Genomic DNA, 23654 nt, shown 5'->3' with positions numbered 1-23654 from the left:
GCATCATTGTCTTTGGGTTGGTGCCTGCTGGACTTGCTAAGAGTGCAGAACAGGGCACTGTCAGTTCCCTCCTGGCTTTGCACTGTCCCAGAAACAGCAAGAATGCCCCCGCAGGTCACTGTTCAGTCACAACATAACACAGTGTCCCACTTGCTTTTTCTCAGCAGCGGTTCCAGTGTTAAAGTTTGGCTGTAGGACCCAAGAGGGTTGAGATTGCAGTGTTGAACTGGGTACAGAATCCTAACTCTTCTACCTGGGGCCTGCAGGAGCTGGGCCAGGACCCCACTGTGCCCCATGTACCCCAGGCCTTCCCTTCTTTGATGTCTTGGCTTCTTGGGACATGCTGTGTTGTTTTATTCATCTCTTTCCCAACTGCTTTTCCCAGACTTGCCTTGTCCCTGCCTTTCTTTGAAATGCACCTCGTAGTGAGTGACCTTTCCAGGACTGTTAGCCCTCCGCTCAGCCTCTTGCTAGGGGAATTTAATCTGCTGGCGCTGCAGTTGTTTCTGTGCCTTTTATTAGACACACTTTCTCACTAGGCACCCTACGACCTTTAAATTCAACTGAGCTATCGTACGGAAAGTAGCCAGCATCGGCTTCCTCTAATGAGGAACTTTACTGAGGTTGGAGGGAGGATAAAGGAAGTCCAGCGTGTTCCTGCAGGGCTGGCACAACTTCTAGTTCCCTTTGTCTTGAAGTGCTTCAGGAATCCCAGCTCAAGTGTTTGGACGAGGTGCATATAGGAGAGAGGGTCTCTGAGCTCTCCTCCCTCGTCACATTGCAGTCTCTCACCTTGGCTTGCTAAACTCTTGCCAGCACCTGCCTGGAGCTGCAGCAGGACCCAGAACTGTGTTTTGGACTTGCATTTAGCCGTTAGCTCCCCTGCTGTGGAAGTGCTTTGTGCATCCCTCCTCCTATGGGTTTCTTTGACACTCTGTGCTGCTGGCAGTGCCCGAGCCCCTGCAGGCTCTCCCAGCCTTTGCTGAAGGTCCCAAGTCTCACCTGGGGCTGACCAGTGCACAAGTCTCTTGCTTTTAGACGCCCCCTGCCTTGCACTAGTGCTGGAGTTCACGAGCTATAAAAAGTCTTCCCTTTGCCATTTGGAGTTATGTTCTGCAGCCTCAGCACATCTAGGCACCGCAGGACTCTGCAGCCTCGGGAGCTGCTGCTGTGCAGCGGCCTGGGGAAAAGGACGAGGTGGGGGGGTGACTTGCAGCCTCAGTGCTTGACAGAGCCCTCAGAGCAGAGCAGTGCTGTGACAGCAGTATTCAAATGGTAGCAGGGAGCTCTCGGAGGAGAGCACCGCTCGGTGCCAACAGCTGCCCTAGTGCTTTTGGAGGAGATGGCCTCCTAAAATCCTCTTGAAGGAAGATCTCCGGCTGTGAGCACAGGCTGGGCCCTCAGGAAGGGTGCCGAGGCCTCCGAACGCCTCAGTGCCGGAGCGGGACTTGCGCGCGGCCTTTGCTCCATCCCGTGTGCAGCTGAAGACAAATCCCCTCAGGGCCGCTGGCGCCGAGGCCTCCAGCAGGGCAGCCAGTGGTGTGTGCCTCACGGCGCGGAAAGGGCCCAGCTGAGAAAAATCAGTATGAAGGGAGGTGCTGAGGAGAGCGGGCCCCTGGGGAAGGTGCCTGCAGAGGCGGGGGGCAGCAGCCCGGGGCTGCCATGACCCGGGAGGCTGCGGCGGGCGCCGAGCGCCTGACGCGACGCCTGAGGTGAAAGAACGACGGCGCCGCCCCCCCTCCCCCCGCCGCGAGGGGGCGCCGCAGTTCCCGCCTTGAACTTCCCGCCTCTGCGGACTACACGTCCCAGCAAGCAGCGCGGCGGTGCCCGCCCCCCAGCTCCCACGTGACATGGGGAGGGCGGGGCGCTAGGCGGAAGCGGACCGCAGCGGAACGGCGTGCCGGTGGGAGCGGAGCCCGACGGCGCAGGTACGGGAACGGGGAAGGGCGGGAGGGGAGCGGGGAGGGATCGCTCCCGGCCCCGCTGACCGCCGCCTTGTGTTGCAGGCTCAAACCATGGTATCCGGCAAGCAGTTGGCCGACTTCGGCTACAAGGCCTTCTCCGGTTCCATGATGCTGCTGACGATCTACGGCGGGTACCTGTGCGGCGTCCGCGCCTACCGACTCCTCCAGCGCCGCCGAGAACGGCAGGCCGTGACCGGCTCCGAGAGCTGAGGGCGGCCTGGGACCTGGCCCCGCGTTTCCCGGCTTGGCTCTCAGGGCCTCCGCAGGCCGGGAGAGGGGATGGAGCCCAATAAAAGCCCTGTGAAAACACCCAAAGTGCGGTGCTGCGTGGTGTGTGCCCCAAAAAGCGCCGAACGGTTCCCCTTTCATCTTAAAAAAAGTGCTGCTCAGGGGCAGCACCTGAGCCTAGCCTCAGGCAGCAGTCCCCCTGCTCAGAATCACAGAAAAGGGGCATATGGTCTCCTTGATTTTATTTTCTCAAGATGAAACATGGCAAACAAGTTTCTGAAGCATCTTTTAATCGGAGAGAAGAGTAAACAATGGTATAAAATGGTAACAACTCAAGAATTTTCCAAAATTCTGCTCATGATTGACACACAGATCTTCCATTGCCCCCAAGTACCATTGAGTAAAAAAAACAAACAAACAAAAAAAAAGAAGCAAAGCCCATGGTGTGGCTGCCTTTCCAGCCCGGTGGCTCCTCCACACAGTTGCAAAATGAGAGCAGCAACATTCACTTCCGTCTTAGGAATACAGACAGGCAGGACTGAAACATCTTATTTTGTGGAAAGTTAAACACAGCCCACCAGTACTGGTCCACCCTCAAGTCCTAGCTTAGCCAACCGCATCCAGTAGGTCTAGAAACATCTTCAAAACCACAACTTGCAACAGGAAAAAAAAAAAAAAAAAATTTAAAAGGCATGTATTGTGACAGTTGTCTTAGGGGCAATAAACAACCCCCCTCCCCCTTTTCAGAAGGCTGTAGTCAAGACTTCAGAGGGGCTTGCAGCACCAAAATAGGCAGCAAACGCTGGCCTGGTCCCTCGTGACAGCAGAGATATAAGCTATAACCTCCTTAGCATATAGCACCCCGATGGTAAGTTAGAACAACGGTTCTGGTGTAGCGCAGTCCAGTTCAAAGCTTGGCTGTAGTCCAGAGCGCTCACAGCAGGACTGAGAAAAAGGAGTCTCTGCTACAATCAGGGTAGCTTGGACACGGAACCACAGGACCCTGCGTTCTCCATGCTCTTTAAGTGGCTTCTGGAGTAGATCAAGGAGATATGCTGAACCTGCTCTGGAGCAAACCATCACTGAAATGGCACCGTAACCCTCCTGTGGTCGGCAGCCAGCCTAGTCCAAACTTGTTCCACCTTGAGTTGATCCTAGTAAAAACCAGTTTGTCACAAAACAAAGACACCTCTGCAAATATCGATGGGACTAAGATTTAAGTACAAAATGGCTTAAAGTGAAATCTGCAGCTTTGTTTTTGCCCTAGTCATTGGCTTTATCCCTTCTGTTGTGCAAAGCCTCTGACTGGTCTGGATTGTGCCCATTTCAGATTTGCTGGAGGTTTCTGGGGAAGGGGTATCTTGATTAAAGATCACTTGGGAATGTGGAGCTCAACACATCTAGATATTTAAAGATAAGTTCGTGTCTGCTCAAGGCCAACCCACAGCCTTACTCCTCTTCTGTCCACTGGCCACTAGCCACATGGCCATTAATGCGGTTGGAGCCGTTACTTGAAGTGCTGAAAACTCCTTTTGTGCTGTTGGAAGTCATATCCTCCTCTTCAGAGCTGCTCTCTACATCACTGCGGTCATCTTTTGATACCTAAACATTTCAAATGAAATTTTGTAGGGGAAAGGGGAGAAGGGGAGTTGAAAAAAAATCACAGAAAACAGTAGTTAGAAGGTTGCGCCCATGCGATTAGCCAGCTTCAGTCAGTTACATTTAGCTTCTACATTTGATTCTGAATCACTTCAAACTCACAAGGAAGAACCTGGCATCACATACAGAATGCAAGACACAGACACTGAAAATGACAATTTGGAAATACAAGTTCCATTTTCCAAATAACTCTGTACATCTGTGAAAGCACTATACTTTTTTTGCTCTCACCAGATCAGAGGACGCTACAGATCTTTGGTTGTTCTTGTCTTCCAAGAGCTGCATTCTAGATTGCTTAAAGGCTGCTCTTCCAAACAACAAATTTGTTTTGAATCAAAAAACTTCTCACACCATAATCATCCATGGGTATGATGAATAAAAAACCATGTATGTATCAGTTTTAGAGAGAACTTTTTGTCCTACAGGGAGCAGCTTTGATATTTTAGAAATTAACCAGCTATATTTACCACATTACTGTTTGCACAAAGTGCCTCCCATTTTCACAGCTTGCGGTTCATACATGAGAATTCATTTACGAGCAAAAGCCTGTTTGGTCAGGGCTGTAGAACAAAGGCAACTATCTAATCCAGAAAACACCCGTTAGGAACAGAAGGAGCATCTCAGCCCAGAGATCTAGATCTGCTTTATAGAGTTATGCCTTTAGTTAAAAGACTGACTGCAAATCCAGCTGAATTTGATTTGTACGTGGGATTTTGAACCTTTGGAAGCAGATCCAGGCGCACGTTGCTGCCAGCTGCTCCGAGTGCCACAGGAGGGCACTGTACCAGCACTGCAGAGCCGACCGCACCAGAAGGTGAAGGGAACAGATCACAAGCCCGGCCCTAACAGCAAACAAGCACCTTGGTTGGTGGCGGGGTGCCAGAACCATAAACTCACCAGTGCTGAGCAGTGACTGCGTGAATGGCCCGTGCTTCTCACACCCCAAGGCAGCCTCTCCACACTTCTGCCTCTGCAACTAATAGCCCTCATTTACTTAATGTGCAAGCACTTTGCGGCTAGCACCTTTCCAAGGATTTCATTCTACTCTGCTTGCTTTGAGTCAGGGTTAGGGCTTTCCAACAGCACCAGGCAGCAAGTTTTTGAACTCAAGGGAAGATCTGGCAGAAAGCCAGGTAAAGTTAATGATCTCCAGGATTGGTTTTGACAGGCCTGCTGGATGTCCTGGCTTCTGTCTGTTGCCAGAACTTTTTATATCCTTCCCCACTCTCCTAATATGTCTGGAAGTTCAAAGAGTCACTGGAAGCAAGCAGAAATACCTCACAATTTTTCCCATTATTTGGGGGACAAGTGACTGTTCTACTCCTTTTCGCAAAAAGCATTGCATTTCTCCTGTCCTCTTCCACTCAGCACAGTGTTAATGAACACTAAAGACAGATATCAGAGTCTCTGTGGGCGTATAAAAGCAGAAAGGTGAAGGTCACGCAGCCAGCTGACAGTAGATTAAGAACAAACCCCAGGACAATGCTCTGACCTTTGGAAAAACCTGCATTTTAGCATACTGTCAGAACCAGCACTGTATCAACCAGGGAGAGAAACACTTTAAGAGAAGGCACCAGCCATCTAAAGCCTCAAGACCATAGCTTTGCTTTTGTCTTAGCCTTGAAACAGACACAGATGTGTTTCAGTGAACAAACAGAAGCACAGATCACACTTACATGCAAAGGATGAAACTGTCCAGCTCCAATCTGGCACAGAGAAAAGGAGAAAAGAATGAAGAAGACAGAGCTTACAGTCCTTTCTCTGGCTAGGTCACCTGGACAGGAGAGAACCAAGGAAAGGAAAAAGATGTAGACCCCAGGATACAGAAACAGCTGCAGACCCAGAAAATAAGACATTTGCAGTAGCAGCTGTGGGAAACAGATGAAAAGATCTTGTGCATACTCTGAAACATGCCTTCCCCACACCATCACTGCCACAGACAACTATGATATAAATGTTTTTCAAGGTTACATTCCAAGCGCAGGGGCAGCTAAGAAGTCAAACACAAAAAGTAGAGTCATAAGAGAAACTCCGATCAGAATACCAAATACCTGGTTAAAGAAAAAGCACTTGTGCTATGAAATCCACTGTAGCTCTCTGGTAGCTGCAAAGGAAATGGCTTCTCTTGATGGGTAGGCTGGGTGTCAAGTTAGTTCCTAGATTGGGCTAGACTGAACCCTATTAGCCTGTGACAACCAGCAAACTCCACTACATTTCTGATAACCCTTTCTCATCTGCGTGCTGCAGGCTCAATGTCTGGCCTGCTCTGACAGCGAGAAACCTGTGTTAGTGCTAACAAGTGGAAGATGCATAACCCTCATGACATCCCAAGAACCAGCTGAAGTTGGAAAGTTGGAAAACATCCTGTATGATTGTTCAAAAAAGAGCCTACTACTACCTTAAAGTCCAAAGTACGCAACAAGTCTGTCATCAGCACTATTATTACATCTGAACATACTGGAAAATGGTGTTATTTCCCTGCATGACCAGAACAGAGAAGAAAGCATCCCTGCCTTTGTATACACCTGGCAACTCAAGTCTGCAGAGCAACCAAGGTGAGAAAAATACCATTCTACAAAGCACTCCTGATGCAAGTCCCTTGAGAACTAGTACCAGCCCTCACTGAAGAGCCCAGTTTCTCATGATTGCTTAATAGGGCTTGTAGGAAAGAGGACCCAAAACTGTCACCAGCAATCTTACCTTTCCCCGCATGAGGGCCTTGTAGGCAGTGCGAATGATGAGATAAGACCAGATGATATGCAACATCTGCAAGGTTATCAAAAGCCCGTTGAATAGCCACCATGAAGGATAAGGACCAATCAACTCCCAGCTTTCAAATAGGGTTGTATTCAAAATCCTAAAAGAGATCCAGAAACACATTACAGATCGGCTGTGCTGGTAACATGGCTTCCAGCTCTAAATTAAAATGACTGGCCAGATGCACAACAGTTTGTATCTCATTTAAGCATCTGTTGCTTTGCCTCTGTCAGAGTGGCGATGCAGCTAGTCTCTTGCCAGAGTTAGGAGACAGACTAAAGCTAATTAGAAACATTTGAACTGAGCAACAAACAGGAGAAGATGTGAATGTTCTGCAATTTGGTTACACATACAGATCTGCTGCCAATTTCCTTCTCAAAAGCATGAGCATTTGTAACAGTTTTACAGGAAGTGATGTCAAGCTGCACTGGTCATCAAAACAACGGTTAACACATTCATACTTGGGCAGTCTTCACCCATATTTAAAGATCAGGAAGGAATTTTGCTCCCAGCAGGCCTCCCTCCCTGTGCGCTATTCTCTTCCCTCAGATCTTTATAGATTCCTCCTGCCAAGCTGGAGGACTAGAAACTGCTTTATGGACAAAGCTTTGTGCTTTCTTTCATTACTGTTTTGCTGTTCTTGTCGCTGGGAGTTATTGCCAGTACTTAAGTAATTTAATAAACACTTTAGATTTTATGAAGTAGAGAGGTATGGAGAGACCTTTAAAGACATCATTAATTTCACATAGCTTTTAACATTTCACAAGAAAAGAAAAACAAGCCTTTCAAAGAAGAACCCAAGTCCCCCAAAACAGAGCTATAGAAACATCTAACTCAGAGCCAGTTTATGGGTTAATTAAATGCAATCCCAGAGATCTGTTGATGTTTTATACTACTAATTAGGGAAGGGAATATACGTGAAGTGAAATACCACAGGGTCTGCAATACTGCTGCAAGCTTGCCAGATTTCTCTACAAAGTTGAGGAATAACATTACAGCCAGTGGAAAATACATTAAAGATTTACAGGACTGCTGAGCAATAGCATGATGCAAAAGCATCACCTCGTGACAGACAACAGCTATAAAAACAATGACAACTCTCTCATCTGTCACTGGAAGGAGCCTATGAAGACATAAGAATTAAAGCTCTTCCTTATCCAGACTCCTTGGATGCATTTACTGGAAAACAAGCAAGAGCTGTAATTGCAACCCTGATACCAAAGCATAAGTGTTGTTTCTGCCTACCGTCAAGACACCCAAAAAGAATGGGAATGCAAGCTGCCCATTGCCTAGGAAATAAATATATGCAGTAAAACCAAAATAACCTGAGTAATAATCAGTGTAACCAAATTTTCACCACACTCTTTCAACAGAAACAAGAAGTGGATAACAGCCCATCAACAGAAGAACCTCACCAAGCCTGACCTATTGAGGTGAGAAGGAATCTCATTATAGGGTGATTAGCTATAAGCCATTTAGCCAGGGTTTTACCTCCCAAGAAACTTAAGACCTATTTCAGGCTCTGAACAGTCACGACACAAAGATAGGACATGAGTGTCATAAGAATCAGAAACTGCAATGATGACTAAGCCAGATATTCAAAAATCAAATTTACCTCAAGAGACCATGCCTCATTTGTAACTATTTCCAAAACTTCTTAAGAGAAGCAAACAACCCTTCAAGCCTTTCAGAGCAGATACCAGCTGACTTGGCTCCAGCTAATAAGCACTGTCATCACTTTGCAGTAACAGGAGAGAGGCCAGCTGTGCATTAGGATGTTAGTCACTTTTCACACTCCCTCAGCTGACTGTTGAGAGGTTTCTTCATATGCCTAGTTGAACATACTGCTCCAAACAGTACTTGGGTTGTCTACAACTTCAGGCTGCCTTGAAGGACAGGCTCGAATGCTTGCAAGAAGTCTAAATACAAAGGCTTTGCTTAAAGGATTGGAAGAACAAACAAGACCTTACAGCTCAAGGTGCTTACCAGAAAGGATAAATGCCCAACCGTGTAACAATGAATACGACACCAAAGAGCATGAAGAAAGCATCACACAGACGTTGGTACTTGGCATAATTGGCTAGCTTTGCAGCCTAAAAGAGACAAGAAACATGAGAATATTATTCCCTTTGTGCACTCATGTAATTACCAAGCTATAGAGCTTCAAAAACCCTCAAGCCATCACATTTGTGAGGAGTTTGGAACATTTAGGGATTATTCTCAGCACTACAGCAGTTATGAGGAAAAGCTGACAAGGCAGGATCAGTGGCCCAAGTTTTATGGCGTATTTAACACACTTTATCAAGAACGGGAAAGTCAGCTTGCTCTCCTGAGACCACACTAGCATTAAGTACACAAAGATTTGAAAGGAAACTCACCTCTAAAAGGAAATCTGATGCATCATGAAGGCACAGCACCAGAGTTCCAACCCGCACCATATTATTCATATAAGAGAATGTAATGAGTCCAATTGTAGCCAAATGATGGACGAACATGATCAGAAAGTCCTGGAAACAGAAAAAAAAATGAACGAATATTCTTTGGCTGTCAAACAAATACAAAGGTCTGGAACAGAGCCGCAAAACTGACTAACTGGGGTCATAGGATTACTTCAGTTCAGATTCTGACTCTACTTTATGTAAAGCACAGCTTATCACACAACATCAACAATCATCACTAAAGGTTCCAGAAAGGGGTCTCACAGCATTTGGGCTCCTGTGAAGTCAGAACTCTGCATACACAGGCACAGCACAGTCTCTTTGGCACACACATGCAAGGTAAAGATAAGTATGCCTGCAGACCCCACTGAAAAGATTGACAGGACAACATATGGCCCTTATTTTTGCCTCCTTTTGGTTTTACAGCCATATTGCTAGTCCTTTCAGCTCTTGGCACAAATTTTAAGTACACTGCTGTTACTGTTGTCAGTGTGCAAAAGCCTGCCAGAGCATAGCAGGCATAGAACACAAGATAACCCAACAGGAAGAACTAGGCCACTTCATTAAAAAAAATGTTTACAATGCACATACATTCAGGCTGTTTTCCAGTTTAGCTCCCTGGGTACAACACTTCCATGTCAATGTACCTTACCATGCTTGCAGTGGGGAATGTAATTCACTTCGTTAAAGTCAGAGTACGAAATTAAACATTATAAACAGTATCACAGATGCTGTTAATCACTCCCTTTCTGCAGCTCCAAGATATTCTGTAGTGCCTCACCTGCTAATATTTCAGTACAGAAAAAAATCCCAGGCAAACTTTTCTTTTTGAACAGTCAATGCAAGAGTTGGGATAATTTGCTACTTCACAGTTTGTGTAACAGAAGCAATAAACCATGATTTACTATGAACTGTTTTCCAACAGCAACAATAAGCCAAGTTCTAGAACATAGTGCAACGGAATTAGATTCCAGCAATAGCGACCAGTCATCATTCTGCTACACACACAGATGAAAAATTACTTTCAAAAAACCATTTATTATTACTTTAGTGTTTGCCATTTTCTCACCCGGCTCAGCAAGGTACTGCTTTGAGCATCTCATTTTCATGTTTTCTTGCAAGCCTGCTAATTAAATCTGTTTTTACACAATGATTTGATAACTTTTTATTGGGAGGTATTGAGTGATTCTGTTCTTTCCCCTAGAAGGTGAAAGGGACTCTCAAGGATATACCAGGTTGCGTATCAGGCTTGCTCCTCCCTTTTCCCCAGGACTGGGTAGCGATTACAGAAGGAGGTAGGCTACACAAAGACGTGAATGAGGAAGAAAATACAGTTATTACTATGCTTTAGCTTTACTGGCCAAGCACACTCACTTTTTGTTAGTCCTATCTATTCAGCAAAGTGGTTAGTGCAATTCTGGTTAATCTCACCTTCCGTTTAATGTCTGTAAACTGAGAAAACATGAGAGACCAATAGAAGGCCAGCTCCAAGATATAGTAATAATAAAGCCTGGATGTTAGAGGCTGGAAAACAAACAAAGATAGCACAGTTAGAAGACAAAGTACTTTAAAATTTACATGAAAAATTTTCCTTCCTTCCTTCTCATCCCACTCTGCTCCTCCAGAATGCTGAGGCATACGTTAAAAGATCCAGAATTAAGGTTTAGTAAAAACAAGCTTAAGCAACAGACGTCTTACTCTCGGCTTAGTCACACAAACATACTTGTGTGTTTGAGCTTTATTCAAAAGGAGTAAGATCCCCTTGTCAATATTTAAACTCATACTGCAGCCTCTTAGATTAGGAAAACCAGGCACTGAAAGAGACTGGTTGGCCTCTATACAATCATACTTGCTGCATAATGAAAATAACACTGTAAATAAATTATCAGTATAATTTTATGCATTTTTTCCACTTTTAATAATCTCAGCAGCAAATAAACATAAAATGAATACGAACTGAGTCAGTTCTCTCTGAGGAAGCACTGCTGTTCACGAATCTAACCAGGATCTGAAGACACAGAGTAAATGTCATCTTTGTGCCTTCCAAAAGGGATGGCCATTCACTCACGAGAAAGCTTACCAGGTTGCAACCTGTGCAGCATCCACCCCGCAGAATAATGAGAAGCATTCAAGTCTACTGAGTTTCAATCTGCTATCACCAACAAAAAATAAAAACTGAAATTGTGCAAAAAGTTGGAAGCTAGTAAGTTTATCTCCTACCTGAAAAGGGTAGTTGTACCAGCACTGTCGTGTGTCCCAAAACCAGGGTGCCTAAAGGGAATAAGATAAGTTATTATTCTACTGGGTTTTTCCTTCCCTATCATCTAAGGCAGTTGACCACTACAGTACTGTTTCACTGAAATTTTATCTTGATTCTACCATTCAAGCTAAATTTATTGTAAAACATCCTAGTGATGTAAAAGAATCTTTCTGCAGTCAAAGGCAAGTTATACTGCAATGGAAATTCAAAGAATAATCATACAGCTCTAATAATAATAATAAAGACCCAAAGAGATGAATCTGTATCCCTTCAAGAGGGGGATGAGAAAAAAATAAGCAGCTCTCCACAGCAAAAAAAACCCCAAACCACCAACCCAGTTCTGTTCCATTCTGGGGCAACATAAGATTCTAATATTTCCATAATGACAGATCCGTATAGAAGCTTTCCTATAGTGTAAAGAAGGTCCTTAAACAGAAACCCCAGGATCTCAAATAAGGGAACATAAAGATGACCATCACCCCTAAACCCCCCTTGTTTTAAGCTAGGTGTAAGCACTGAAGAAGTGATACAGGTAGTCAAACCCCCTAAATTTCAGCAGGACAGCCATAACCCAGCTGCATGCCACACAGAACAACAAGGGGGAGAGGGATGACAGACCAACTCACCGTCCAGAGAAACCTGATTCCATAAAAAAATATACTTAAATAAAATGTAAATCTCCACCTGGAAAAAGAAGCAAAAATTAAACTTATGAAATAGAAATAGCTTCTGGCTAACATCTGTAACAAAAACTGCAACAATTGTGAAAAAACCCAATTCTGACACCTGAAAAGCTTTCACCCCCAAAGGGTAATCCTTCATTTGTAAACATTTCATGTAAGGATAAACCTATTTAAGAGTTTCCACACCACACACAAATTTGCATAAACAGCCAAGTTTGAAATAAAGTTCAGAGTGAACATGCATCATTCATATGCTTTAATATACAATAACAAGATAAGTCATTGTTATCCAGAAGGTATCCTAATATACGTATTTGTCCCTCTTACCTTGTGGCTTTAAGTAGACAAAACCATACTGGGGGGAAGAATTAATATGAAGAAAGTTACTGGAAAGGAAAGAAACCAGCACAGAAGAAATAACAAGTCAGGAAAAAATATTCAGATGCTACTACACTAACAGAGGTAACTGCAAGCATTCAGAAAGAAACAAAGAACAAAAGAATGAACTGAAATGAAAAGAACAGGAATCCAAGAAGTGTCTGTATAAAAGTATATACATCATCGTGTAAGCCATAAGGTCATTCTGTCTGGGAACAAATGCTGGTCTACAATATAACTGTGCAGACAGCAGACTTGTCTTCAGTATAATTACTGAAGTTGTGCATATGCATACATGCACATACATGCACACTGAAGTGCTATGTTTGCATTAAGGACTTGGTCCACTATCTAAAGCTGCTCATCATTGACAGGAATAAGTCCTGTACACGTGTCCTGGTCTCTCATGCACATATACAAAATATTTTAGAATACTGAGTTCTAAAAAGCCCTCCTAACTTTTCATGTGCTTATATAAGAATTTATCTTCCACCAGCCAACCCCAACTAGTTTAAATTAGCAGCTGACCACAGTTTCAGTTAGAAGAGAGAACATACAGCTGGAGCTTTAAGATGAAGCCACATCTTGGCCTCTGCACAAACATACATGCTCTCACAAAATTTAGTGAGGGTGGTGGGTTTGTCCTGGTTCCTCCGATGACGAAACCAGCGCTGGATCTTTCGAACATCCCAGTCTAGCTGCTTTGACAAGCCTTCTAACCTTTTTCCATCTGGAGACTGAAGGAAAATGAAACAAGTGTCATTTCTCCTACTTCTCAACCTACTTTTGGTCTGAGATCCCCTCTGTAGTATGACAGAAATGATGCACAGATAACAAAACCCACACACTAGGAAGGCACTAAGTATAGACTAGAAGCAGGAACCCATTGCCACAAATGTTCATTCAAGTTTAACCTTCATAAGCCACTAATTACTTAATTATTCAGAATGCTTTTGGTTTAACAGTTCCTCATCTATTTCATCATTTGACAGCACATTATGACAAAGAATGCAATTGTTCTGTTTCTTAATTTGGGGGGAGGAGCTTTTAATGCTGTCTTGTCCTACCTGTTAAAACTTGCACGTCAATTCAAACAGTCCAGAACTCAGGAAGATCAAAGCTGAATTTAAGGGTTGCTACTCACTGCAAGTTTCGGGAAACTTTAAAGTAAGAGCTGGTTTAACAGACTAGATATTTCTATATTCCAAAAGGGCATCGTAGAGATGGCATTATTTCCATTATCAAAGTTTAGAAATAAAATTAAATTTGAAAACTGAAATAATAATTGTATGATAAAGAATATATCACTGTTCTCTGACTGGAAACTACTGGCAGTTTATTTGTTTGAATAATGACATAAATGGATTTATAAGAGACAAAGTGAACAAAACCTGATAACTACCTCTAAAATGGCCCAGTGGTGAGATAAGCCACGTTAGTTTCAGACCAGTGTCCTTTTAACAAGCTCTGCCAGGGAGCTCTTACAACTGAAAGATGATAAACACATTTTACTACTTGAGTTACATACAAACCCAAAAAACTAAGCAGAATGCTGATTTAATAAAAAGTCACCAGACTTTTCAACTGAAAAGCAGAATATTCTGTCATTGACTTTCAGTATTGAGACCATGACTTTCCTGTAATTCCATCACAAACAGATCTCTCTGCACTTTACTAGGCTTTAATGGTTCGGGCTACCTGACACGTCTGCATTGGAAGTGTACCTGCATCAAAGGAGAATTTACACAGCTTCAATTTCAGAACAGCAATGAAATCTTTCCCCTGCATCAGTGACACCCTACATTCTGATTCTCCAAATCCAACAGCAGATATAAGCATACTGGTACAGTTAAATGCAGCTCTGTTTCCATAAGCTAGATAAATTTTGCACAGCATGCGTCCTCATGGGTTTCCTAAACGTTAATTTCAAGGACATCCCCCACATAAAAGTCCTCCCCAGAAACGGCATCAAATTAAAGGGACTTTTCAGTTCACACGTCATTCCAAATACCTCAAAACTTTAATGTTCCCATGAGGCAAGTTTTAGTAAGGTTTTTATAGAATTTCTCTTCCATTCACTGAGCACTTTATCTGCTCCACTCAGAATGAAGTTCAGCATCACCAAATCAGAACATAAAACCTTCCATTTCATTATCTTTAATGAAAATCTATCATGCTGTCTGCGTGGATTTCACTGTCAACATTCAACAGAGTACAGACAGTGTGGAATTCTGTAATTCTGAAGTGAAGAAGCACTGTCAGCTTAAGTGAAAGAAAGGCCATGAAACAATCAAAAGAAACACCTACTGTCAACATTAAATGTCCTACCCTTTATCAGGGCACACTTCCATTGACTGAATGCTTTCCTTAAATAACTGACTTCCTCTGTTGACAGCTGTTGTCCAATTCCACAGTAGATGGCAAAAATAAGAGGAAGGCATTGACCCAACTGGCCAATAAAACCAGCAAAGAACAGATCTCAAGGAAAAGAGTAGCACTTTTCCAATAGAAAGATACTGGGAAATTTCTTGTTAAGCCAACAGTTACCACCTGTTACAGGAGTTACAATTTGGACAAAGGCAGGAAACTAAAGGTAGAAGCCTCATACCTTTCTAGAAAGAGAACATTTTTTTAATTCAAAAAAATATTCTTCTGTGCACAAAAGTACAGGTCAGCCATAAAGAGAATTTACTTTGCTACAAGAAGGACATGCCAGAGACCAAGTAAAATAAGAAAGAGCACACTCATTGTGCATGCATAGTGCAAAATGCATTTCTCAAACTAGAAAAGTGGAAGCAAAATGTCCTCCTATACTCTTACTTATAAGCCTCCGTTTCTAGCAGAATTTGAAGCATGACTCACCTTAGTGATGGATGTAAACACTTTTTCTAAAATTGCATTGGGCTGGGCTCTGTGAGGTCCACTGTCTTGAATGCCAAGGTTTATGGCACATGGCTTGGCAATAAACCTGAAAGAGTTCCGAAGAAAGAGCTAGATTAAAAACAAGGTATCTATTTCCCTCCTCCACCTACATCACAAGGACCGTGACTTGTCACAAACTGCAAAACCTATCCAAAAAGCTTCTGAAGATCCCCACTCACTTTGCTTAAAGAAACTTCACAGGTGAAGGAATATCTTTTATTAGTCCAAATGGTAATTGCAGACAGTACACACATCTAAAATGAAAAATTGAATCTTAATGTCCTTAGCTTGTAATGATCAGAATGTGTTCCCCCAGGGTGATTCTCATTACTCAGAAATAAAATAATAGATCACTGATAGGAGTCCTCTGCGAACATAAATGCTAGAGCCCTTGCAGCCCTACAAAATGCCTTATTTCCAGAATGTGCCTTGGTGTCGCATAGCTCAGAAAAAAGGGAAGTTGCAGTGACACAGTTCCTAAAAGACACACAGTTTTGGGTTTGGGGTTTTTTTGTGTCTTCAGGAAAAATAAAGTGGCTTGTTTCCTTTGGGAGAGTGAGGCAGCTGTAAGACATCATTCAGACTGAAACACCCAAGATCTCAGTATTTCACTCAGCCCTGTACACCATGTATTCCAAAAGCTAACCTAACACTGTGAATTTTATAGTACAGACACTCTGAAAATAAAACTGGTTTTGCAACTAAAATGCATATATACACATTCAAAAATTATTAGGTTTTGCTGTACCTGTGTGTCAAAATGGGCACAGGATTCTAAGGAAAACGCATGAGTTACCTAAACATGCGAGTTGTTTTCTCTCCTGTTGGTGGGCAAGAAAGGGGGGTTTCAAGGAGCAATTTTTATTATTTTTTAATCAATTATTTAGAGAGAGGGAGAGACCGCGCAAAGAACCTGTTTCTCAAAACCAATTTTGAAAAGGACACAACATTTGCATCATTAAATCTATTCTGCTTTGAAAGAGAGATTGTTTCAGAGACAACTGAATTGAAGACAACAAATTACACATGTGTTTCATTTAGCAAACTCAGAGTGCCATTAAGCATGAAATGCTGCTTTTTCCAACCACTACATTTGTTACCATTTCTTCTTGTGTTTAAAAGGAAAGATTAAAATTCAGGAGCATCATGACTATAAGTGTTCCAACAGCAATCATTCTTGGGAGTACATTGTTAGTACTTCAGTAACAAACAGCTACGACTGCATTTAAGAACAGACACAGGTTGTGGGGTTTTCCCCTTGAGAAATTACAGATCAGCTCATGACTAATCCTAAAGGAACTCCCCTGCTCTCAGAAAATACTGAACGAGTAATACACTGTGGCCCCAGGTCTCAGTGTCCTGCCCCATTTCTTCATACGTCCTGTTCATTTCAACAGTCATAGCTTTAAAAAGAAAAAAAAAAGAAAAAAAAAAAAGGAAAGAGTTATTTCCTTTCAGCTTGGCTCAAAAGGCTCACTGCTTCCTCTATAATCTAGACCACCAGCCTGAAATCACGTTGTGATGTTATGAAACATTTGGCTAGACCCCCATAAAAGCGTACATCTTTATACTCTTCTTTCCTACAGGATATACCACAACAACAGCAAAGAAGTACACATGTGCAATTACAGGATGCCAAATATTTTTATTTCATTTTCTGGGACACAGTGCTTATAGGTCTATTAAAAAATATCCTGGCCTGAAGATACTCAGTTTGTGTCAGTTTCCTCACATAAGACAGGAAACATGAAAAATCTAAAAATCTGCACATTCAATTAATTTATTATTCAGGACAGTCGTCTTCTGTTTCAGGAACAAGTAAAGAAGAGAAGAAACGGTTAAGAAAGCTCACAGTGATCCATACAAAGTTTTGGCATTATTCTAGAATTCAAAACCTGAAGCATCAAGGAAAGAAGAAATGGCATCTCCTCAGAAAAAAAAAATGCAGAAATAATTCATTTGGGGACCTAAAGACTGGGGGGTGGGGGGGTGGGGTGGTGTGTGTGTGGAATCTTTGCATGAAACTATTCCTGAACAGTAGGCTTCCTTCACTAGCAGGCTTAGGGAAAAAATACAGATGTTTCCAGAAATTAGGGAAGAAATAAAAATCAAGAGTAAACCACAGGCTACAGATAGAGCACAGGACTCCAGTTACTCAGTCAAGCATGCAGGTGACCAAAGAGCAAACAAAAAAAAAACCCACAAACATTTCTAGGTGCACAGAAGCAGACAGACATCAACACAAACAGACGAGTCACAACAATGGAGGCAATGGAGGTAGCGCCAGTCACAGCAACAGGAAGGAAAAAGGATGGCAGCAATGGATTTCATCACTTCTAAGGAAGTCTAACCCAATGCTATAATGTAGCTTCTCTAACTCCGCAAGTAATGGTTTTGTGCAATGGAACTGTAAGTGACAACTGTCCTTCCACAGGGCTTCCTGACTAGCCATCCAAGGTGTTTTTACCTGGGCTGGGCATGGCTGGCTCATGCTCATGAGTCCACTGAACAGCCACGGTCCAATTGCTTTGACCAGTTACTACCTTGGCGGTGGAATATAAAGTGATCAATCCTGTTGTCAGTCAGAAAAATATCAAGATGACATGCTATTTCCTTTAGGTATCCATTAAGGAAAACTCACGCTTAAAACCTCTATGGCATTTTATTTTTGGCCCCAGAATAGGTTTTCAGATGTGCAAGTTTTGCACTGTATCCCCCAGAGAAAAAAATCTGCATAGCAATAACAGTTAAGCACCAAAAAAAAAGGCTGCCCACACAGCAGGATTTCCATTCTTGGGGATATTCAAAACTGAACAGCACAAGGCCATGAGCAACCTGACTTGACTAAAACGTTGGCCTTGCTTGAGGAGTGGATTGGACAAGGTGACCTCCAGAAGTCCCTTTTAATCTAAATTATTTTATGATGCCACAGAAATCCTAACTGCAGCAACTATTCCCAAGGTCAACTTACTGCCACACCTTACCTTCCCAGCAAGGAATTATCATCACTTAAATACTTATATTACACTTTTCTGAACAGGTATCTGCTCATTGGCTTAAGTCATACCTACCAAGCTACCTTTTCCACACTAGTTATTAAGATAGACAGACTGATTTTGAAACCAACACCAATTTTCAAGTGCATGGACTCATATGTTATAACAAGTAATTCTCAGGCATGTTGTACTTCACAAACCGAAAGGCAGAATCCTTCTTTATGGAACATTCAGGTTTGTCTGGTGACTTCCTATTACAGCTCTGAAAAGGAAGAACAATCTACGAAATAGTAAGATTTAAAAAGTATGCACTCAAAGTAAGAGTTCGTCTTTCCATAATCTCTCAGTTTCACAGTGTTAAGATTAAACCACCTCATTCCACAACTGTCCCTAACTTTCCAGACAGACCTGATGAAGTAACATCACTTTTTTTCTCCCCCCCCCCCCCCCAGCTTGAGCACAAGCTGCAGATCCTTCCTCAGACCTGTAGAGTAACAAATATACCTGTTACTGAAGGGCATTCCAGTGTAATTATAAACACATCATATGAATATCAGGCTCCAGGTTTCTGCAGATACCTGGGAAATTTTTTTGCGCCTGCAGTGGGACAAGATGTGTAAGGAGAAATAACAGCAAGTATAATCAAGAAAAACAAACAAACAACAAACTAGTGGTCAGAAGTCCTTCTTTATCTTGCCTGCACAAAAATCCACCCCTTTACCTTCCTCTATGAGTCTTGCCTGATCTCTATAGTCATATACTTCCCACAGTCAGTCAGCCTAATGAATATTTTACCAACATCATGATGCAAAGGTTAAATAGGAGCATTCACTAACAGAAATATGTGTCAGCATTACAAGTGTCAGTGTCACAAAAGCACTTCCTCACACTGAAAATCTACAGCAAAAGGAGAAAGAAAAGAAAGAAAAGAAAGAAACGAAGCTAAAACAAAAGAGCTGCACAAGTATATAATTCAAGTTCTGAGTCATCAAGTCCAACTGCCAAATGCGTGTCAAGGAAGACATTTGACACAATCATCCCCAAAGCCTGAGTCAGGGTATATGCACAATGGGATTTTATTAAGACAAATCTGAACTTTTGTGACATGTGCAAAGTGGCAGGAGGAAAGAGAAAAGCATTTCTTAAAAAATAGGGTCTTTTAAAATAAACATTCTAACTGCTCTGGATGTTGCTTTCACAATCTGCTTTCACTTCAGGATACCACCATTAAGACATACTATAGCAAAGACACAGCTGAAAAAAAAAACAACCCTCTCAGGAACTAGGCCATGGTCCCTAGGTTTTACTGTGTAGGCGGACGACCTAATTTGTCATTTTACTCCTCCCTAAATTAACACTGCAAAAGAAATTTCACAAACCAGGTAAACATTATCAGGATAAAGCAATTGCTACCAGGAGGACTACATTGCTAGGTGCAGTAGGATGCACTGTATCTCTCCTAACATCTCATACTCCAGCACAGAGCACAGAGAATCTTTTGCACTTCTTCCCCAGAGTAAGACACCTGTACTAAACAAGGCTTGGAAACCAAGACCTTCCCACAATATGCCTTTCAAGGGGATCATTTCGTCCCACAACTTCCTTTCCTTGTCTGCTGGCAAGTGTGAACATTTGGCCAAGACTAGCAGTAGCACACCAAGCTGAGATGAGATTTTTGGCACTGCCACATGTGTTCCTGGGTCCTCTGCACTGGTTTGACCTGCCAGTAGTTTTCTGAAGCTTTCCACCCCCCCCCCCCCCCCCCGAGGGCAGAAAGATAAGATTTGAGAAAAAGAGCGCTTCTCAAATTTCTCTCCTACCCTGCTGACCTGCTTCATTTTTCTCCACAATTCACCTATCTTTACTTCACCCCAGTCCCCTCCTCTTGTTTAATTTCTGAAAGCTCAAGAGAATTCACACTTCTTGCAGAAAACCCACAAAACAAAACCAACCTGATTCCTACCCGCTTTAGTCCTACAGCCCTTTTCATGCTTAGAAAGACTTCTGCTCTTTCAATGTAGAAATTTAAGATTAAATCAATCTTTAATGAACTACCTGAACAGGAATACAAGGTGTCTCGGTCTGCCTCACCTAACGGTTTTCCTAAATAAGCTGCTTTACTAATTAGTATCTATGTCACCCACACAGTCTGCCCTGCGTGTGGCTGTAAGAGATATACATCATGGAAAGGATAAACCTCTGCCCCAGGGAAGAGTTATTATTATATGTTTATGGATACTCAAGTAAATGAGAAATACTTTATTACACCTGTTTATGGGCAGATATGATGATCTGCATGCACTTCTGTCATGCCCGAGATGCAGGGGATCCACAAATTGTTGAATAATATACTAGGCCATGTGAACAAGTCCTATTTCCTCACCCAGGAACTCACGAGGAAAGTACAATAAAGGCAGAGACCAGCAACACAAGCAAACCAACTGCAGAGCAGCAGCAGCCAGTTGTCTTTCGCCCAGCCGAGGTTCTCCTGGACAGGCGGAGAAATAACAAGCGAGTTCCCCAGACTTTCTGCTTGCACTACCGCAGCGTAAGGTACCGCTAGCACTGGAGGAGCCCCTCGGGATCCAAAGCCAAGGGAGAGAGAAGCCCTACGGGTTTCTGTATGTCGTGACAGACACAGAGAGGTTTCCCGGGACAGGTTTTCCAGGGTTACACAAAATTACCTTTCCACGCAAAAAAAGCCTCGGGAGACACCGCGGGCGGAGAGCCCGCCACGGCCTCCACAGAAGGCCTCCGCGCCGCCTGAGGGGCGAACGGGGGGGGGGGGGGGCCGGCCCGAGCCTCCTCGTCTCCCCTCCGGTCCGGCCCCGGGGCCGCCCGCCGCTGCCGCCCCCCACCCCTCCCCGGGGCGCTCCACAGCCCGTTGCTAAGAGACACCGGCGGCCTCGCCGCGCGCTCGCCCCCGAGGCGGGAACGGGAGGCGTCCCGGTCGCCTCAGCCGCCTGAGGGGCCCCCCTCAGCCGCCTGAGGGCCCCGCCGCCCCCGGGGGGAAGCCCCGAGGCAGGGGCGGTCCTCACGCTCACCTCTCGAAGAGCAGCCGCACGGCGAAGATGCCGAGCGCCAGCGGGAAGGCGGAGAGGACGTGGCCCGCCCGCGGGTACTGCAACCCACTGCCCGGCGGGCCCGGCTCCCCGGCCAGGTCCGCCCACGTCACGTTGTGCGGTAGCCAAAAGCGCTCATTCCAGAACCAGGCCCGCAGCGCCGCCGCCGCGGCCGCCGCGGCCGCCGCCATCTTCCGCCTCCTCCCTCCCTCCGCCTCCCTCCCGGCGGCCGCAGCTGAGGCGGCCACCGCAGCCGACAAGCGGGGCGGCACCGCGAACCAGCACCTCCCTCCCTTCCTTCCCGGCGCCGAGGGGCGCATGCGCAGACCGGGCGCGGGGTGGTGGTGTTCGGCCGGCCACGCCCCCCCGCCGCGGACCGTTAGCTGGGAGCAGGCGCAGTGGCGGGTTCGCCTCTAAGGCACGGCGGCGCGCGCGCGCTCCCGCCGTCGCCTCAGCGCTCCCTGAGGGGGACGCGGCGCGAAGGCGGCTCGTTACGAGTTTCCGAGCCCTCGGGGGTTTTTCCACCAACAGAGACGAGTTGTTCAGACTGGAAAAAAAAAAAAGGCCTCAAGATAGTCTTTAATAGGGCCTAAAGCATGAGCTTCTGAGGAGAGTCCGGTCTCTTTCCCCGGGAAGGCCCCGGCTGAGGGAGGCGCCGAGCCCAGCCTGAACGCTGCGGAGGCGGTTGCTACTCAACTCCGGTAGATAAACCACCTCCCCCTCATCCCCGAGGGGCAGGATTCCTCAGACGGGCTCGCAGCGCGTTTCACTCACCTCTGAAAGGAAGGGCCCCAGAGCTGCAAGCAGGATAGGGCAACTTCTCATGTGAAGAGTTTATGGTAAGATACCAGAATTAGTTTTACTAGTATTAATAGCCATGTGGTTTAATATTTAAGCACAAAACAGGGAGTGAGGGGTACACTGGTTGGCAAAGTGTAAGATACTCCTTATAGCTTTTAAAACATTCAGAAAAAAATCAGTGGTTTGGCGTGACGGTCTTCGGATGAGGGTAACCAACTAACAAAGCCTGGCCTTTGTGTAAGCTTTTCAATGAGGTTCTCAAAAATCTCCATAAAGGTGGTCAGCATGAACTTCCTTGTACATTGTAGCAAATGATCCATCTTTCATATAATAGCTCTTTTGGCATCTGTCCAGTTGAGAGCAAATTAAATGGCCCATTAAGCACTCAAATAGTATGATAACTAATAGATTCAAGAACAGGCTAGTTCATGATCTGATCACTTTTTTTTAATCAACGACTTTATTTAAAAGTACCACTTGTACTAATTTCTCCTTGTTCTGCCAGTCTGAACACTAAGGGTCCTTGTATCTCAGAGACTCACAGATGCCTCAGATTTAACTACAGCTAATGATGCATACCATTAAAGTCTCTGGTAACTGCAGCCAGTATTGCTTTAGTATCATGTAACTGGGGATACATTGTACAATACAATTGCGTTTCCCAAGAAACAAGTAGTAGGCATATTCAATAAATCCAAGTCCACAACAAATATTCTTCCCTTCCTTTTCAAATACACTTAGCACAATTTCCAGTGAGAAAGATCTCCAATTGCTTAGTAATTTGAGGAAATCTGATACCAAATGGATTTTGTTAGGAAGAGAGAAAGGTTACAGAAAGCAGCATGTGCTTGCACACCAGCTTTCATAGTTTTACAATACCTCTATCTGTACAAATCAAGTCTTACTTCTCCCTTAAAAAGAAAGAAAAATTAGCAGTAGGTTGTACATCTCATGATGTGCAACTGCTAATACCTTCCAGGTAGACAGCAGGCTTCTTTTCCCTTCTCTCCCTCCTTCCCCTATATATATGTCATACACACGTGCGTTTTCTCACGCTGCTGCAGGATGCTTACTGTATTTCTTCTAGGTCTTAGCCCCTGTCTATCCCAACCAAACCCACCTCAGGCTTAAGGGAAGATAACTGCAATACAAAGCAGCTTATAGGAAGGGGGGGGGGGGGGGGGAACCCCTCTCAGTTGTCCTCAGCTACCATGCCTGAGAACCACCTGAAGCCAGAAATGGAAGCATAAAATACCTGCACGTCCTTTTTTCTTTTGCCCATCCTGTTCTAACACCCCTTCCACAACGCTCTTGCATATGAGAGCACAATCTGCCCCCTTGACTGTCAACCGGAAAAAAAGTGGATACACAGTGTCACCTAGTGGCACCAGAAAAATCACTGGCTGGTCTCCAGCTTCCAGTAAGAACACCGGTATTTCACCCATCTTCTCCCATGGTGTTTTTAAAATACCACCTCTTTCTGAAATGAGTACGAATCCAGTCTTC

At 44.3% G+C, this 23654-nt stretch overlaps 2 protein-coding genes across 6 annotated transcripts; one reads left to right on the top strand and one right to left on the bottom strand.

Moving 5' to 3' along the window:
* Positions 1-76: 76 nt before the first annotated feature.
* On the top strand, positions 77-2273 carry LOC115351004 (cytochrome c oxidase assembly protein COX14 homolog). The gene is made up of 2 exons (XM_030037247.2): positions 77-1928; positions 2007-2273. The coding sequence occupies exon 2, from the start codon at positions 2016-2018 to the stop codon at positions 2172-2174; it is 159 nt and encodes a 52-aa protein (XP_029893107.1). The 5' UTR covers positions 77-1928; positions 2007-2015; the 3' UTR covers positions 2175-2273.
* Positions 2274-2417: 144 nt separating this feature from the next.
* CERS5 (ceramide synthase 5) lies at positions 2418-21594 on the bottom strand. 5 transcript variants are annotated; one of them, XM_030037233.2, is made up of 11 exons: positions 21330-21594; positions 15230-15335; positions 12974-13104; positions 11933-11990; positions 11267-11317; positions 10478-10570; positions 8987-9115; positions 8595-8701; positions 6552-6708; positions 5528-5557; positions 2418-3794 (listed from the first exon to the last, which is right to left on the bottom strand). In XM_030037233.2, exons 1-11 carry the CDS (start codon positions 21536-21538, stop codon positions 3642-3644), a joined length of 1224 nt encoding a protein of 407 aa, XP_029893093.1. In that variant the 5' UTR covers positions 21539-21594; the 3' UTR covers positions 2418-3641. The 5 variants fall into 5 exon arrangements, 4 of the variants coding, with proteins under 4 accessions (XP_029893093.1, XP_029893090.1, XP_040984705.1 ...); XR_003926670.2 differs by having other exon boundaries at positions 3680-3794; positions 5528-5625; XM_030037230.2 differs by lacking the exon at positions 5528-5557 and having other exon boundaries at positions 21330-21590.
* Positions 21595-23654: the final 2060 nt, after the last annotated feature.

This window comes from Aquila chrysaetos, chromosome 15 (genome assembly GCF_900496995.4).
Source record: "Aquila chrysaetos chrysaetos chromosome 15, bAquChr1.4, whole genome shotgun sequence".
NCBI lineage: Eukaryota > Metazoa > Chordata > Aves > Accipitriformes > Accipitridae > Aquila > Aquila chrysaetos.
This window is presented reverse-complemented; position numbering and strand designations above follow the sequence as displayed.